We start from the raw sequence: 19505 nt of genomic DNA on the forward strand, positions 1-19505 counted from the left end.
CTATAAATTTTGTTTGTGAGCCATTCTACAGAAGTACCAGCTAAATTTTCTTGTACACTCTCTCATTTTCCCTCACCTGAGTGACAGGAATGACATTTGTTATATTTGTGTTCATTGTAACTTTGTTGTATACTGAACAATTGCAAATTTTCTTGAGGGTTGGGCTCTAATTTCTCTGATGTTCTTGTCATGGTCATTTCTTGAGACACGTGTGAGAACTAGTAATATGTTGCCCGTATATTCGTGGAAGATATACTCTTTACACTCAAGCACGTACCGAATGATCCTGTTGTGAAACTTGCTGCCCTTTTTTTAATTTTCTCTCTCTCCTCTATTAATCCAACCTGGTAAGAGTTCCAGACTGATGAGCAATATTCAAGAAGTGGTCTTCATATGTTTTGTAAGCCATTTCTTTTGTGGATGAGTTACATTTTCGTAAGATTCTTCCAATAAATCTCTGTCTAGCACCTGTTTCTCCCACATTAGTTTTATGTCATCATTCTACTTTAGATCACTCTTGATGGTCGCACCAAGGTATTTTAAAGTTGTTAATGTTTGCATTGATTTTTTCTCAGTAGCGTAACCAGGTAGTTGTAGTTTATTTAATTTTTAGTTGTATGCATGGAATTGAATACCTTAGAAAGGACATCATCTTCTACATTGACTGTTATTAAATTCATTTATTCAACACAATCATGGTTTCAGCTTATAATGTCATTTTCGAGTGTAGCTTTAACAACATAAATTGCTGAAAGACTGGTTCAGCTGCACTTGAAATATTTTACCAAAAAATTATGTATTTATTTTTTAATTTTAGCTGCGCCTGTCTCTGTGTAAATGTGTCTATGCATCTTCCCTTTTAAGAACACACTATCGTTGTATCATCCATGTGTATAATGATACAGGAGTCTTCATCAGTTATACAAAAGATTGTAGCACTTCCCTAGATTGAGAAAGTTATGTCAAACTGGAATCGAAGGACAAATTCACTCAATGCCTTGTAAATTTCTTACTTTCTGTAGCAATTGCTTTGAAATCTATGCATACAATTTACACCATACATCTGCCAGGTTGAGTGAATTCATGTTTCAACACCTGGTTTAACATTTTAGTGAAATGTTTAGACATGGACGACACAAGGACTGTTCTTATAAAAGGATTAATACACCGATGGTCTTCATAGTGAGATAGGCAGAACTACAATTTTCTAAACAATTTTGTTTTTATAAAATATTTCACAAACAGAAATGTATCTATTTGAACTGGTCTTCAAGCTAGTTATGTTGTAACAGCTGTCACTTGAAAATGGCATAGTTAGATGAAATTGTGATTGTGGTGAATAAATTAATTTAATAACAGTCCAGACAGAAAAGCTCTCCTTTTTAAAACAGCAGTGGCTATCTTTGCCTATTTATGCACAGTATTTTACATTTATTTGTGCTCAGGGTCAACTGACGGACCCTCCACCAATCATCGAGCCTCCACGTGTCTTCCTGCATTTCACTACAATCACCTTGTGTTGGAACCTGCCTACAGACAATAGCATCATCTGTAAACTACCTCAAGGAGCTTACAGTGTTATTCAGTAGATTGTTTGTATATATGGTGAATGGTAATGGCCTTGGAACCCTTCCTTGGGTTCCTCTCAGAATTACATCTGTCAATTTCATCACATTAACATCAGTGTGTGGAGTTCTGTCTGTTAGGAAGATCTGTCTCCAGTCACAAATTTGATCCAGTACTCTATAAGCTTGCAGTTTGTTCTTTAATTGACAGTCAAAAACTGCATTGAATTCCTTCCAGAAGTGAAGGAATACAGCATCAACCTGAGCACCTTTGTCTGCAGCACTCTGGATTTAATGAGTGATGAGACCAAATTTGGTTTTGCCAAAACTGTGTTTACGCAATCCGTTTTGAATTTTATAAAGTCATTCTCCAAAAATGTCATAATTCATAGGCATAGCACATGTTCCGTAATTCTCTGAGAGACTGATGACAGCAAATCTCAAACATCTATGATGTATATATGCAGACCCGAGTGATGAATGAAAATTTGTACCAAAGTCAGGATTCAAACCCGGGTCTCCTGCACATTAGGGAGATGCGCTAACCTTAGTGGCACAATGGCTTTGTACAACTGCATGGACTATCCTAGCAAACATCCATCCTCAGTCCAAATTCCCATTCATGCCCCAATGTACTTTGTTCTGTTTTTTAGTTTTGAATGGGATTTTTGATTGATGAGGAAGTTGTGCTAAAGTAGTCTATGCAGCTGTGCAAAGCCACTGTGCCAGGGTGGCATAGTGGTTTGCACCTCTACCCAGTAAGCAGAAGACCTGAATTTGAATCCCAGGCTTGGTGCAAATTTTCATTCATCACTTCAGTCTGCATATATCCATCATAAGTGATATAGGTCCATAATTATGTGCATCAATCTGCCAATACTTTTTGATAACGAGAATGGCCTGATCTCTCTCTCTCTCTCTCTCTCTCTCTCTCTCTCTCTCTCTCTCTCTGCTAGCTTTGATAAACTGCTGCTAGAAAGTAAGCAAGTTCTTTCACATAATTTGTGTAGAATCTCAAAGGTATCTCGTCTGATTCAGATGCCTTTATACTTACTGAACAATTTTAGTAAATTTTGTACTTTGAAATCATTTCTTGTAATATCTGTTATTTTGACATTCATACGATGATTGAAATTTGGAGCCATGTTATAATCTTCCATTGTGAGACAGTTTAGAGTGAATTCAATATTTTGGCGTTCTGTTGTCTTCCATTTCATGCACTGCTCTCCTTATTTCGTTTTGGCTTCATGCAGATTTTATTTGTGAACTAGACTTCAAATTCACTTAAATATATGGTAGGTCTTTCCCGTCCCTCGTAACCTTGCTCGGCAGATACTGATCTGAGGTGCATAGAGCAATGCTGTACAATATTAGCCATTTATGTTCCATGTCTTCATCTTCGGGGCTCAATATTTTATGTTGACTGCTCAGATACTCTGCAGTTTGTTTCCCATCACTTCTGGTAAGCAAAGGTATTTTCCTACCTTTGTTAACATTCCTTGTAACAGCTGTAATTGTAGATACTATAACAGCCGAATTATCACTGATGTCCTCTTTTGTGCTAACTCATTTGAAAAGCTTGACACTGTTAGTTGTTATGAGGTCTGACACACTTACCTCATGAGTTGATTCCTTACCTATCTGCCCAATGTAAGTTTCAGATGAGAATTAAGAGCAGTGTCTCATGAATCCCTGGCTCTGGCACCAGTTTTAATTGTGTAACCCTCTCATTTTATAGCTAGGAAGTGAAAGTTCCCCCTGTTAAAATAGGATCATCAGGAGACTTAATCACAATGTTGTCCAAGTTTTCTGTGAAGTGCTCTTCCTCAGGCACATGGTCTGTAAGCACTTCCAATTACCAAGCTTGAGCCCACATTTGATGCTCACATTCACCCAGATTATTTCATGTTTAGATTCTGTTATAACCTCACTAGATATTATTGAGTTCTTTAAATTAGCCACAACCAGTGGTGTCTAGCAGACTTGCAATATATATTACAATCTTCAGTATTTTGCTGTTATTCAGTTTGAGATTCAGCCAGTCTCTGATACAATTAATAAGCCATACTAATTCTGGGACCTTACTATGTATGCTCCTGTTGCTTATTATAGGTGGAGTCACAAATGATGGCGGTTGAGTTTAGGCTTGTTCTGCTCTCCTACATCATGTGTTTTCTGGCAGCCAGTGACTGTTTAGTAGTGTTATGAGTGCTCTTGAATGTTGTATGCAATGCGAGCATTATATGTGACTGCAGCGAGTTATTTAGTGAATTTTTATTCTGTTTACTCAAGCAAGTGAGAGACATAATTTGAGGGGTATACGCTTTCATCAAGTGCAAAGCATGTGTATGCATTTACCACTCACCTGTCACTTGGAACTGGCAATAATGCACTCTCCGTCCTATTCTCGCAAACTGCTATCGTTCTTGGATTGGATTGTGATACTGTATTATTATTTTCTCATTTTCATCTGAAAGGATGTAAATTCTTTTCTGAGACTAATGTGGATATTCCCTCTGATAACTCTAGCGAATTTGACATTCACCCTATAGAGGTGTTGTAGCCGGGTTTACACACCACATGTACAGTATTACGCAAATAGAATTTCCATTGTGTAGTAAATGCCTGACCTGTGATGGGAGGAGGGGGGACTACACTTCTCCACACAATAGTGGAAGTTGAGAATGATGCAAAATTGTCTGAGCCTTTGGTTTAGAACATGCACAAAAAAGTTAAGTTTTACATGAACATGCCCTTTCATTTTCTCATATTTGCAAAAGATGCATTTTGGTAATAAAAAATTACCTATCTTCAGAGGCTATAATTTTTCATGAACAATAACTGTTTTGGTATAAGGGCTATTGTATAGTAACTACCGTAAAAAAATTCCTCTGAATGGTTATCGGTGTACTTCAAATGCAGGGTGCCCCAGGGGGACTGGGCAGTATTCAGGGCTACGACAGAAATGATAGTTATAAACCAAAAAAAGGTCTAGTAAATATGGGCTTTAAAATGTATACCTTAAGAGCTATTAACACTTCATCATCTTTGCTACTGCGGAAAACAAGTGCTCATAGCTCTTTAGGTATACATTTTAGAGTCCATGATTACTAGACTTTTTTGCTTTGAATGTTTGTTCCTGTCATATCCCTTAATACTGACCATCCTGGACACCCTGTATAGGAGGCTACTGATAATGCCCAGGTCAGTCTCACACATAATTTGAGTAAATTCTGATGGTTAAAATTTGTTATATTGTTATTATTCATGTACATTTTCATACTTGAACTAACAAAGAAAGAAACCTGACTTATTTTCTTTATAAAATGAACCATTAAATGCACAGTTTAGTTATAGTCTATGAAGTGGAGTGTAACTTTCACTTTTGAATGTTACTGTTTTCTGGTTGAATATGTCATACCTTTCTTTTAGCTATGATACAAAATATACTGACACTTCGTAATTAATTGTCACTCAGGTAACCATCAGTATGGTACTTCATAAGTTCTACATGTAAAGTAAAGTGTGAGATGCCAGTGGTATGTAATCTTGCCCCTTTATATTCCAGTGTTAAAACGATTTTTTTTTTTTACTTGTAATGACACAGTGTATGTGAAAAATGTAAGATTGAAGTGTTTGAAATTTTGTATAATTTCCTACCCTTGTAGGAAGACCAGCTGAACTTCAGTGCCAGTTTCTAACTTAATCTCTCTATTAGGAATATTCACATTTATGTTATATCTAGCTGTTCTTAAACAAATATCTATTTACAGATTGTTGCACGTAGCAGAGAGAAGTTCCACCCCTATGTCAAACACCACAGGGAAACTGAGAGGTTAGTCATATTTATTGCGTGAATCAAAGAGTAAATTATTTATGGCTCTTTCAGATGCATGTTGTAAAATGACTTTGTTTTTGAAAGTATCATTAGCAGGTAGTTCCAGTGTGAAAATACCTACCTATAAGTCATTAGACCAAGATGCACTTGTCTTAAGATTGGAAGGTTTTATGAAATAAATGAGGAGTGCAAAGATGTACGAGAAAACTAGTCACTAATTCACTTGTAGTAGAATCATTCATTCAGCAATTAAATGACCATTGATAGCAGGAGTGAACTGTGCATACAATTTGGATGATAAATAGAAAGCTTCATACTGGTTCTTACTACATTTAATAAAATCAGATATCTGCTAAGGCATGTAAAACACAGTCCCAGTATTGACATGCAGCTAGTGTCAATAACATGAGGCATTGAAACCTCATGTGAAAGACGAAGATTGTTTAAGCTTGTAGCACAGTCTGCTGTAGTTTTTTATGGAAAGTATGAGCAGGTAAAGAAATTTTGTTAAAGAAGCTTAGAACATAAACTTTGTAGGTAGAGTATATAAATCTCAGAATAAAATAAAAACCATATTAGATACAGTGTGGGCAGTGTCAGAGAAGCAGCAGAAAGGTTCTGTTGTTGACTCACTGATGTACGGGGTGCAGCCAGTCAAGGAATATGTTAGGGAACTGGTTTAAAAAATTTTGTTTCGAAAGCCCCAGTTAAGTCTTCACAAGTTTTCTTGCAGCGTAACTTCTGCAATGTCTATACGACCCTAGCTACCTGCCTTTCAGAGCTAAGGCAGTGCTATCTGATTAAAGCTGTTGACAAGACACACCTTCAGCCGTCTACTGAAGTATTGTTTTTATTTGATCTAATTTCCTTTTCTCACTTAACATCAGCCCTTTACGACCCCTCACAAGTCCTGACCACTCAACAACCTGTACACTGAAAAGAGGGAATATGTTATAAACACTACAGATATATTCAAAAACTTCAATAATAATTTCTTGTTTAGGACAGGTAAACTTATGAAAACTCATTTGATTTGATTTATTAATCAATCCGTGGATAATCTCACAATGGTATAGGATTTGTCATCGTAATACAATGAAAATAAATAGCGCAAGGTATGCATACACACAGAATATACAGCAATTGTTTTGTGAGAATGGGACAGGTGGTAGGCTCTGACCTTACGAAGGAACTGCGGTGATGATGTAGAATTTCTGGATTTACTTCTGGAGGAGGCTGAGCACACCTACACCACACACAGCATATTAGATCACGCAATTAAAACTTGAACAAGGTAGAGTACTTAACTTTGAAACAATCCAGGTCCAGAGGAATCTCATTATGTATGTGTACTGTCGCTGAATAGTGAAACTTATCACTTTGTTTGATAAAGAATGATAGTCGCATCTCAATGCACAGTTGACTATAAACTTGGAAAGACAGTTTGGCTTCAATAACTCACACTGCTGGACCTGAAGTAAAACGATACTGTCATCATAAGTGATGATTAACAAGTGGGATGAGTGACACTGCGCTTTGAAGCAAGCAAGCAAGCAAATCCAACTGTGGTGATGTATGGAAATTCTTCAGGATGTGTGTATTCCAACATCTCTTATTTGCTGCTGCATCAAGCAGCGACTGTCCTTACTTGAAGTTCTGTCATGAGGTACCAGCTTTGGCATGGGACCTGCTGTGCCACATGATGATGGGGTGAGGGGCCTAAATGCTGACATAGCTGAGAAGATGACGGGGGGGGGGGGGGGGGGGGACCACACCCAAGGTCAGGTTGACTGGAAGCGGAACTCCAGGGGTATCATAACAGCTGTCAGGAGGGAGCTCCTCCACAGACATGGGCTTCGGCAGCGGGACCAGTGGCAACGGTTGCGAAACATCAGTCTCCGTTGGCATCGACAATGAAAGATTTCCGTGGCGGCTGCAGAAGCTACTACATACAGGGTATGGGGACAATGACCATGTAATAATTCTGCCAGTGACTTCCTGTCATATAGCAAGGAATGGTATGAGAAGAGAAAAATCTTTCTTTAAAAAAGTCTTGCTCCTGTGTGTGGGAGAAAGAGTTTCTCCATGTGACTTTTTGATGTTTTAACGAAGCATTCAGTTTCACTGTTGGACTGAGCGTGAAGGGGTGCGCTACTTACATGGTGTATTACATTCGTGGCAGAAAACTGTCAAGAATAAGCAGACGTGCATTGTGGTCCATTGCCCAAGACCTCAGGAAAACCTTCTAGACAAAAAATAGAAGACAAAGCTATCAGAGTACTAGCAGCATTTGTGGATGTCATGGGGAGTATGGAAGGAGAGTTGCTGTATGCATGTACCCAATGACCACCATGTGTTCCATGAGGGACCTGCGAAATCGATATGGTCCAGATGGACTTGGCCACTGAAAAAAGTGCTGTGGGAGAGTCCAGCTCCAATCCCATAAGAAGATGCATCTACAGCTAACACAACAGGCTTAGTTGGGTCAAAGTGAATAAGATGATGCTGTCTTAACAATGTGTCCTTTAACTGCTGAAATGCATCCTGGCAGTCTTGGAACTACATGAGAGGAACACCTTTGTGGCACAGCCAGTTGGGCTGAGCAGCAATTTGCACAGTGTTTGCAATAAACTTACAGTAATTTATGAGCTTACCCATGACAGCTTGGGGCTCTTTAATGTTACGGGGCACCAGCAATCTTTAATTGCTGGCAAGTGCGAAGAAAAGGATGAATACCCTGTGTATTTATTATAGGTCCTAAATATTTAAATTTTTCATGGAAGGAGGAGAACTATTCATTGTTACACTTTAAGCCAGCTGCAGGAAGAACTTTTTCTTCAAAATAAAAAAAAAAATTAAAAAAAGTTGCCAGTGTTCAGCAGGCATACAACCAACAACAACAGTATTGTCAAAATAGTTTGTATGTGAAGGGACTTTTGCTGTTACTTGTTCCAGAAAATGAGAAATAGCAGGAGCTGAAACACTTCTGAATGGTAGTTTTTGAAACTCGAATAAGCCCAGGTGAGTGTTGCTTGGGCTGCTTGTTCAGTGGTAGCTGTATACCTCACATAAATCAGCCTTGGCAAAGAATTTGCCCTTACCCAATCTGCCATTAATTCCTCCATTTGTGGAAGAGGAAATGAATCCACAACAGTTTGTAGGTTTACTGTTGCTTTAAAATCAGCAAACAGATGAAAATCTCCTGATGGCTTTTTGAAAATGACCAAGGGTGATGCTTTCTAACTTGAAGAAACAGGTTGTAACACCCAAGTATCTTTCCATCATTACAGTTCCCAAGCAAACTGCTCATGTACAGTATGGGGGACAGGCTGAACATGATGAAATCGTTGTTGCACATTATCTTTAACAGTAATGTGCAAATCAAAATATTTGGCCCTTCCTAATCCTGGTTCATAAAGTTCATCACAGACTGATCAGCCAGGACATTATGACGACATACCTAGTAGTCAGTTTGTCCACTTTGGCACGGGTAACAGTGGCAACATGCCATGACTGAAAGCAATGAAGCCTTGGTAGGTCGATGGAGGAAGTTGGCACCATATTTACACACACACACACACACACACACACACACACACACACACACCATCTAATTCTCGTAAATTCTGGGAAGGGAGCAATGAGTTCTGATGCCATTTTCAATCACATTTCAGATGTGTTCGATTGGGTTCAGATCTGGTGAGTTGGGGGACCAGCCACTGCGTTCCTTGAACCACTCCTGGCCTTGTGACATGGCACATTATCCTGTCGAAAAATGTCACGTCAGGAAACATGATCATCATGAAGAGGTGTATGTGGTCTGCAACCATTGTACAATACTCCTTGGCCGTAATGGTGCCTTGCCCGAGCTCCACTGGACCCATGGATGCCCATGTGAATGTTCCCCATAGCATAATGGAGCCGCCGCCAGCTTGGGCTCCATCCAACAGTATAGGTGTCAAGGAACTGTTGCCCTGGAAGATGACAGATTCATGCCCTCCCATCAGCATGATGAAGAAGGTATCGGGATTCATCGTGCCATATAAGATCTGCCACTGCGCCAATGTCCAGTGCCACTCGTCATGTGCCCATTTCAGTCATAGTTGTCGATTTCATGTTAGGATTGGTGCATGCATGCATGGGTCGTAGGCTATGGAGGCTGATTGTTAAGAGTGTTCAGTGCACTAAGTGTTGAGACACACTTGTACTCTGCCCAGAATTAAAATCTGGTGTTAGTTCTGCCACAGTTCACCACCCGTTCTATTTTACCAGTCTGTCCAGCATACAACATACGACATCTGTAATGAGGGGTGACTGCCCAACCCCACAATGTCTGGGTGTGGTTAAAGCTTGGTTTTGCCATGTGTTGAAGACACTCGCCATTGCACTCTTCAAACACCCGACAAGTTGTGCAATTTCCAAACTGCTCATGCTGAACCTCTGAGCTGTCACAAATTGCCCTCAGTCAAACTCAGATCACGTATCTTCCCCATTCTACACAATGACAGCACACTCGTTGATGCTGCATGCACCGTGCATGTGTCCGACTAGCCGTGATTCCTTACCAGATGACACTACTATTGCCTGGGCAGGTTTATATCGCTAGTAGATAAGTGTTCATATTGTTCTGGCTGATCAATGTTTTATTCCACAAGTCAGAAATATTAGTATGAGGCACTGAAACGTGATTTGTAACACATTGTCTTGGATGCGCATGTTGAACAACTCAAACAAGTGTAAACCAAAAATGTTGGCTCTGTTTCTGGGACATAGTATATGAAATGAAACACTCTTTGTAACTTCACAAAAAGTTGCTTGCAAACTGCACACAACATGTACTGGTATTTCATGTCCATTATAAGCAGATAAAACAGATGTAACCTTCTAAAGCTGTGGGCTACCAATCATTTCGTATTTGTCTTTATTGATGCGGGGAGATAGATGCACCTGTGAGTAACTGAAATTTAATCATCTTGTGAGCCACTCTTAATTGACCAAAATGTTTGTTCTTGTGTTTGTGGACTACAGGAGGTTTCCATGATCCAGAAAAGCAAGCCTTCATTGATGTTGACTGTAGTGGCAGTGCCAACATGACACTCACGTCCTGAAAGTCGCACTCATGTGGTGCCTGCTCTGGCCACCTTGTAAACAATGTGTTTACAACACATTAAACATTTTACATCCTGATAGGGACAAGCTTTTCCGTCATGATTTGAAAAACACCGAGGACAGTACTTCAACTTATTCTGAAGTACCCCTTGTGTACCACATCTGAAATGTTTCACCTGTTCTTTTACTGTTAATCTAACCCCTGCCTTTTTTTCACTCTAGCATTAGTGTGAACTTTAGGCTGAGAGTCCTGTGTATTATGAACAGGAGTAATAGAGGGAGCCTCAAAACACAACTTCAGTTGTGTCTAGTATACTTCAAGACTGTACAATTGGCAAAACTGTTTTCAGATCAGGATCTGGCAATATTAGGATAGCAGCACAAATGCGTGTGTGTGCCAAATTTTGTGTGATTTCATCATATACCATAATATCACTGTAACTTAATCTGCAAGAACACTTAAATCTGCCATTTCTTTTTTGCCTGCAAAGTTCAGTAGTCAACTGTTTCAATGACTATTCATGGTGCTCCTTAAGACGAAAGAATATAAATCTCGCTGTGGCAACTTGAGTCTGAGATTCAAATTATTAGTCTATTTCATGAACACGTTTTTCATACACAATATCTTCAGGACAAGAGTCTGGGCACAGTTTTAAACATAGACAGTACACATCTGCTCTGATTGTTGACAAAAAGAAAGCAATGTGTGCCATACCTTCAATTTTGTAAGCTGTGAATTAGGCTTCCAGTTGCATATGACATTTGGACCAGCCCTCTTCTGTACTGTTAAACTGGTGAAACCTGGGAGCAGCTGCTACATGTGGAGCTGCTCGTTGCGACAGTAAAGTTGTCATTTGTTGGACACTTAGCAGCAGTCATTCAATCCGTTGTGCACGAAACTGAACAACTTATTTCTCAGACATGGTTAAACACTTTGTAGTAGACACAAAAATATAGTAATATTATATTGGCCACTGAGATTAGCAGAACACTAAGCAGACCAGCTAAGCAGCTGACAGCCCTTTACGCCCACTTGCAAGTCCTGACCACTCAACAACCTTTACACTGAAAAGAGGGAATATGTTACAAACGCTACAGAGATATGCAAAAAACTTCAATCATAATTTCTTGTTTAGGACAGGTAAGCTGATGAAAACTTATTTGATTTGATTTATTAATCAGTCCACGGATCATCTCATAATGATACAGGATTTGTCATCATAATATGATGAATATAAATAGCACGAGGTATACATACACACAGAATATATAGCAATTGTTTTGTGAGGATGGGACAGGTGGTCGGCCATGGCCTTATGAAGGAACTGTGGTGACATATTAGCATTTCTAGATTTTTGGCTTCAATAAATCACACTGCTGGATTTGAAGTAAGATGATACTTCATCATAAGTGATGATGAACAAGTGGGATGAGTGGCACTGCACTCTGAAGCAAGCAAGCATCCAGCTGTGGTGGTGTATGGAAATTCTTCAGGGTGTGTCTGTACCAACATTTCCCATTTGCTTCTGTGTTAGGCAGCGACTCTCCTTACTTGTGGTTCTGTCATGAGGCACCACCTTTGACATGGGTCTTTATTCTTCAGATGACACCACAAGGGCTGTTTCTGTGTTTGTCTGAAATAATTTAGGAAAACACAGAAAACATAAATCAGGATGGTCAAGTGGCAAGTCGATTCAGTGTTACGAGACAAATAAAAGGAAACTGAAGCAGTAATCAAGCATCTTAAGTGTAAGGATTCACATGTTATTTTGAAACTCAAAGTAGGATAGTGAAGATTTCTGCACCATACACTAGCAGTCTACCTAGTTACTTGTGTGACAGGTCTTTTCAGTAAGATATTTTCCAAGAGATTTAATTATTCATTGATGAGTTCCCTACACAAGGAAAATGGAAAAATAACAACTACAGAATGGTTAAAATTACTTAACACTTTATACTTCACAACTTGGAAATAAGTTCCGCTAGTCAGAGCTCTCAACATAACATGTGAAACATCTGCCATTGCTAACTTCCGGAAAGGAAAATATCAGTTGACTTGCAGTTTTTACAAGTTTAGCGCACACAGATTATCAGTAATTAGGCACTGCCTGTTGCCCATTTAACTGTCACCAGAAAAAACACTTTTTTTCCCACATTGGCACCCCACACCCTGTTATTAGAGCCTTAACCATTAGACAGCTGTCAGTCGAGATTGTAAAACTGTAATGCCATGTTAAAAATGTCATATAAGTAATTTTAATCAGAGTGTAGATGACTATATCATTGGTAAATATGTTTAAAAATTGAAAATGGAATAGTTGCTTATTTTTCCGAGCACAATTTGATGAACAGATTTGCAGTTTGACTATAGGAATGACTTCAGTTTTGCAGAAAATATATTTATTCTTGCATAAGGTAGTGGAAAGTGTTCATAAAAGAAGGAAAAAACTGCAGTGTTTAGAAACCTCTGTGATTTAAAGAATTTTGACTGTGTGAACTGTAGTGTATATAGCTAAATAAATTATGTGATTAACTGCAAGACACTCCATCGGTTCTAATCTTGTCACAACTGTAGGAAACGGAATTTAATTTAACACTATCATTTGACAGGAATTGGGCTCATACTTAAAGTATTGTAATATGTAGAATTTCTCAGGGTTTCATGATGCACTCAACTCTTTTTCCTGATAATGGCAGTGCTGCAAACCTCTGTTCATCCATCTAGATTTAGTTTCTTTTGAAAAGGATAAGGCCAATGCCCTTCCATACCCATCTTTACCTAATATAAGTTTGTGCTCCACCTCAGATGAGTGTCATGAACCAGTTTTAAACCCTAATCTTCCTGTCTTCCTTAACCTCTTTGAAGCAGGAGACACTAGGTCTTCGATCAGGAGAGTGGATGGTAACCCCTTGTGGAAGACACACATTCGCCACCTCTTTCATAAGCTGAAACTATGGTGTATATTGCTGATTACAATTAGAATATTACCTATAGAGTCAACTCCATAGAGGTACTGAAACCGGTTTACTTTCTGCGACTTTCTTGATGCCACATGGAATAATACGTTGGGGGAATTCTGCTTGGACACAAAAACTGTTTTAGTACAAAAGCAAGCTATTGAGACCATACCCAGTGTTAACTAAGGAAGCTCATGTTGAAGTGTCTTTAACAATCTGGAGTTCTTGCACAAACATGACAATACTTCTACCTGCATATGATATTTGTGGTTGACTTCTTGAATGGGACTGCAGCAGCCTTTCAGTAACTACAAGGTACAGTACAGATAGTGATGTTTTGAGACAATCTCTAAACATTTTTCAAAAAAGCATGCATTACCCTAAAATTGACATTGACTGTAGGTTTCTATAAGAGTTCAATCCTGCTAGTGACAAACCACAATTTTAAAACCCAAGTTGAAGACTTTCCTCTAATAATATTTCCTGGAGGACTACCTTAAGTCCACTTAATTGTGTTACAGGATATCATTCACTGAAATTAATTGGATGAGGGAAGATCATGTTCATGTAGGAGTCCTGCTTTGTGTGTGTTTGACAGTGATATTTAAATTGTAGCTTGGCAAAATGCTTTGAGAAATACAAAAGCTAATTACCGAAAGAGGATACAAATTTGTTTACCTGCAAAATCCATCCTGATTTGCATTTACCACAGTTTCCCCAACTCATTACCTGTGAATTTGGGGATTTGGCAATGGCTGAAATGTCCTTTTGTTGCCAGTTATTAAGATTTGTAAAATGAAGTAAATTATTGCATAGTAATGTTGTTGGTAGTGGTTGTGGTGATATTTTTATTCTGGAATTTCATAGTTCCTTGTTTTGTTATCCTGTCTTGTTTGTTCCAATAAGGTCAGAATGCATTGGACACATTCTTTGATGGTGTGTCATTGACACAAGTGTCATCTTTAACGAAAATAGCACTTCTACCTGTCAGTCAGTTGTCTCCATATTTATAGATGTTGCATCCATATGGCTATGAAAAGTGGGGACCATGACATGGTCTTCTTCCATCAAATAATCATGCTGGAAGACAGAATTCAAAAGCACAAATATCATTTGGCCATTTTCTATTATGGTATACTTGCCATCAACAAGTGACATGATCTTCTGCTTCACACAAAGCTAATTGACAAGTGAAAGGTTACCAGACATGTTATGAAAGTTTGGTTATTGCATTTTATTTTTAACTTCATGGGATGCTTCTTTCAAAATTATCATCACTTGTATTTTGATTCTATTCAGCATTTGTTTTTCACCACTCATTGAGTTCTCTGAGCAACAGACTTGTTTTACACACATCTAATTAGGAATTTTGATTTGAGCCATAAGTCCTCCATTTTTATCATTCCCAATGCTAAAAGGCTATAGCTGACAGTAGTGGTAACGGGCAGTCAAATTTCTTTTGTTGCAAGTTTGGGACAAACTTTGATGTTTTGTTCCATGTTTCTTATCAAATGTGTTGCGTGTGTAGGCATTCAGTTTAGCTCTGCATGTATGGAGCAGTCAAACATGCTTTGGAACAACATTGTGGATTTTCACTGCATTCTCCATGTAATACTGATATTTTGTCACTGATGCTTCTGAGCCATTATTGGAGTTTTCATGCTGTGGGAATGACTATAACTGCGCATTCTGATTTTCATTGTGTCCCTTAAAAGCTCAACTTATTACAGACAAGTTTTCATGTGTTTGTCATCTGTTTTATTCTCTGTTGCATGTTAATAAAGCGTTGTCTTTTTTTTAATTTTTATTGCCACTCATTGCACTTATTATTCCAAAATGCAACAAAACTGACAAATTCAGAAAAATCCCCGCTTTTGGGATAACATCGTTCGATAGATGTACATATCACATTTTTCAGTTACACAAATAGAGCCACCAAATACTCAATGAACTATGATTAAGTTGTTTGTGTCATATTGATACTGAGTATCAGACAGCACCTGAAGAAGACTGTGACTCACACAGCTGAAATATCATGCAAATTACTGGCAGAAACCCAATTAATCAACATGTCAATGCCACGCTGGGAAAGCCTGAAGAATTAAAAGTTGTTTGTGTTTTGGACAAACATTTATTGTATGTGTAATCTAAAGAAGTACTTCGGTCAGCCCAATCTCTGCTATGTACTGTATTATGGCTAATATGGTATTTATGGAGATGTAGATTTGCTTGCTTATCAACAAAAGAAAAACTGGTTTGGTGATAATTGTGCAGAAATTGTACTCACTTGAAAAAGAGGATATTATGAAGTAAGCATTTATCCCTGTGTTTCCTTTAGAGTGTGTGTGTGTGTGTGTGTGTGTGTGTGTGTGTGTGTGTGTGTGTATATAAAAGTAATTTGAGGAGTTACCTCAATAGGCTCTATCCTTACAGTCTGGCTTTTGCCTATGGCTTAACAACACTGTGCTATCTCTGCTGTTCCCACTCATATTACAAGTTTGATAACAAATATATACAACTCATGTATTAGCCCATTTTATCACTTTCTGCTGCGTGTGTACAAATTTATTTCATTTCAATATTGAAAAAATTGCCTTAAATAATAAATAACTTTTGTTTATGTATCAAGATATTTTGAGACTATTTTTCCAAAAAGGGGTAAAGAAAGATTGGGAAGGCAGTTGAGAGGAACTAACATGTAACATACTATGAGTCATAATTACTAAGGGAGAATGTCAACATAAATTTGTTAACACATTAGATTAAAACTTCCTGCAAATAGGTTATTGGTTAACTGTTGCATTCTTCTTTCCAGTTACATGACATTTAAGTTAAAACTGGAATATTTTACACAGTAGAGAACTAATAAGTGAAATACATGTCACATGTTAAAATGTTGAGGTTAAATGTAAAGTTGGAGATCGACAATTGGTGTAAGAACATGTTGTGAGAAATATCTGAGGTATATGGCAAGTTACGTTGAAGACAGAAAACAGTAGCAATTCAACAAATTCTTGACAGTTGGAAAAGTTCAAAAGAAAAGATGAAAGTTTCAAATATTGGGCAAGGAATTCTGTTAGAAGTGTCCAATGCTGTGTAAGTATATACTGTACATATTAACTGCATTCAGAAAGTAACATCTACAATGGAGCAAATCAGTAAAGCGAAGGGAAGTTCAGGTCAGATATTTTTATGAGGAGGATATATGCCATAGATTTATTAAATACTGACTGCAAGGAAGAGTAGGTTAAATGAAATACAGGGTATCTCACAAGACCAACCAGAAGCATAAAACAGAAACGTTTGTCATAATTGAGAGAAGTGTAAAAATGAATAAGATTATTTAGTAATGAATTTCAATTGATGTGATGAAACAAGAACAAGTTGCCGGAGTGAGTTTTTATTTTTTTATTTTTAGAAGAGTAGATAAATCTGAAAGAATACAAGGGTTACATTAATAAACATATCTGCCAAATAATCATGTCTAAATGCTTTCAGAAACAAGTGTGTAATGAATTAGGAGGCATTTTTAAGTTTTACTGCAGAAAATTTCCTTATCATAGCATCATTGTTATCAGATAAGTACAGATGCTCTTATAAATATGTGGTGATATCTTACAGCCTCCTGGATTTAGTTAACATACAAATTATTTTACATTAACTGTCTATTATAATTACATGACCTTAAAGGCTGTCAATTCAATGAAAAACTTATGGATTACAATTAAAAACAACTTAAATTGGAACCATCACACAGAAAATGTTGTGATGAAGGTGAGTCAAAGACAGTGTTTTATTCACAGGACATCTAGAAGATATAACAAATCTACTAAAGGGACTACCTAGACTACACTAGTCTGTTCTCTTGCGGAATATTGCATCACAGTATTGGATCTATGCTAAATAGGATTGACAGAACATACAATAAGCTCAAAGGAGGACAGCTTGTTTTACGTCATGAAATAGGACAGAGATTGTCATGAGTATGAGGAGCGATTTCTGGTGTCGATCATTGAAACAAAAGCATTTTTTTGTTCCAACAAGATTTTTCTTGAAAGTACAATCAAACACTTAAGTGTGAATTGCAGAGTAATCATATAGATGTAGAATATTGCTTTCGTTATTGTAATAGTTAATTAAGTTGACAACCCCAGTGAAAGCTAAAATATAAAGATGTAATATCAAGTTTTTGAGCAATTTCAGTACAACTTTACAAAGAGCCATACAATGTGCATTGGTAATGATTGCCACAAGCAAAGTGAAGATGGCAGAACAACATATCTGTATAGCCAATGGTGTTATGTTTTAGTTTTGACATGGGAGAAACCAATATTGTATTCAAGCAGAACAACTGCTGTTAGCATACTACATATCATAGTGTAATGAAACTGAATTTTCACAGAAAAACCCAGCCACACAGAAACACCCAGTAAATGATTCAACGTCAGGTTTTAGGGGGCTAATGATCACTGTGTCTGTGGTATTTTCAATAAAGCCACATGTGCTCCCCAGGTTGTTCTAAATGGCTCAGGGACCTCAGCATTCATTTATGTTGTCTTGTATCGCAACGAAGCAAGGGAGAGGATGATGGTACGAGTGGGTGGTATCCTCTTTCTACGATACAAATGCACATGTGGATTAATACAGTATTTATGTGAACTGGAATTTTTACTAAACTTGAATAGAGTCCATGTTGTGTGGTACAAGTTCATCAGTAATAGTCCTCTTGCAGACTGATGTAAAGTACTAATCCTGCTATAGTCACTAATCTGGTTGCTATGTATTGTCATAGTCTGTGACAAACTAAACCTGCTCTGCAAGTAAACTGACAGACACCAGCTGGATGTTGGTGTGGGTGAGGCCCTCTGGTCAGTGGCGGTGTCCTAAATATTGCTGTTGCGGGGATGTTGGCAGCGTGTTGTTCATGGTGTCTCTCTGGCCTCTCTCGTGATAGGGGCACTTGATCCATGGCCTAATCGATCTTCGCACTTCATCTTTGCCAGCCAATATGACAGCTTACGCCAGCACATTTCTTCCCCCCAAAATGTGGCACCGTTGTCGTTTAGGTAGGATACGAACAACAATGGGGAGAGGGTTGTGGCAGGATGCTGGACACACAGAGATGAGCTGGGAGCCGTGACTGTGGAGGATGGCATACTCCCAACCATACCCCACCATCTGCCTTCCAAAGCAACAGGAACATCCTCCGGAAAACTGGTGCCTGGGTACACATCCAAGCCTGAGGGCATGTCATGTGGTGATGACGGTGGCGACGGGTCTGTGTCCATTAGGTCAGCGAGTGGGGGCGGCGAGGACGAGGGGGCATCATCCATCTGCTCCTCCTGGGGTGCCCTGGTGGCACCAGAGGGCAGCTGCAAAGGCCGCATGGTCCTGTGAGGCTGTGACTCTGTGGGAAGAAAAGCAGCAGAATCACGGGACAAATGACACGCATGAATTTGGTTCTGGTGGCGGCACTGCAAACCATCGGGACCTGCAATGAAGAACATAAAAGAGCCAACACGACAGTGGATCATGCCTCTTTCCCAGTGCCCACGGTTGCCATAAACCCTGAAAAGAAAAAAGATTGCGTGGCACAAAGCTGTACTTGCAGACCATTGGCAGGGCTTCGATGCTGTTGGGTGTAGCAAGTGTAGTAGTGTCCGATGGTGGCGGCCATGCAGAAGTGCTGCTGGTGATGGTCCGTCTTGTGGGTGGGAGGGATAGGAGGCGTGAAAGAGGTGCAGAACCTGTTCCCATATGTGGGTGGTGCTGAGCTTGGCCATCTGCTGTTTAAAACTGCGTATGACGCGTTCTGCTTCTCCGTTGGACTGGGGGTGAAACGGAGCACTTTTTAGATGACGAATGCTATTTCGTTCACAAAACTGTTCAAAACCACATGAAGTGAACTGTGGTCCATTGTCAAACACAAGTACTTCTGTAAACCTTCTATGCAAAATATGGAGGACAATACTTGAATGCTGCTACGTGAGGTGGTAGATTTCATAAGCACCGCAAATTGAAACTTGCTAAATGAA

At 38.7% G+C, this 19505-nt stretch overlaps 1 protein-coding gene across 2 annotated transcripts in view; it reads left to right on the top strand.

Moving 5' to 3' along the window:
- The window catches only part of LOC126470245 (polycomb protein Scm), a 216823-nt gene that overhangs the window by 8471 nt on the left and 188847 nt on the right, over window positions 1–19505 (top strand). For both annotated transcript variants that reach the window (XM_050097954.1, XM_050097955.1), the window contains exon 2: window positions 5339–5400. In XM_050097954.1, the coding sequence (XP_049953911.1) occupies window positions 5373–5400 (28 nt within the window). In that variant the 5' untranslated portion in view covers window positions 5339–5372. The remainder of the gene's footprint in view (window positions 1–5338; window positions 5401–19505) is intronic.

The sequence above is a fragment of the Schistocerca serialis genome, chromosome 3 (assembly GCF_023864345.2).
Source record: "Schistocerca serialis cubense isolate TAMUIC-IGC-003099 chromosome 3, iqSchSeri2.2, whole genome shotgun sequence".
NCBI lineage: Eukaryota > Metazoa > Arthropoda > Insecta > Orthoptera > Acrididae > Schistocerca > Schistocerca serialis.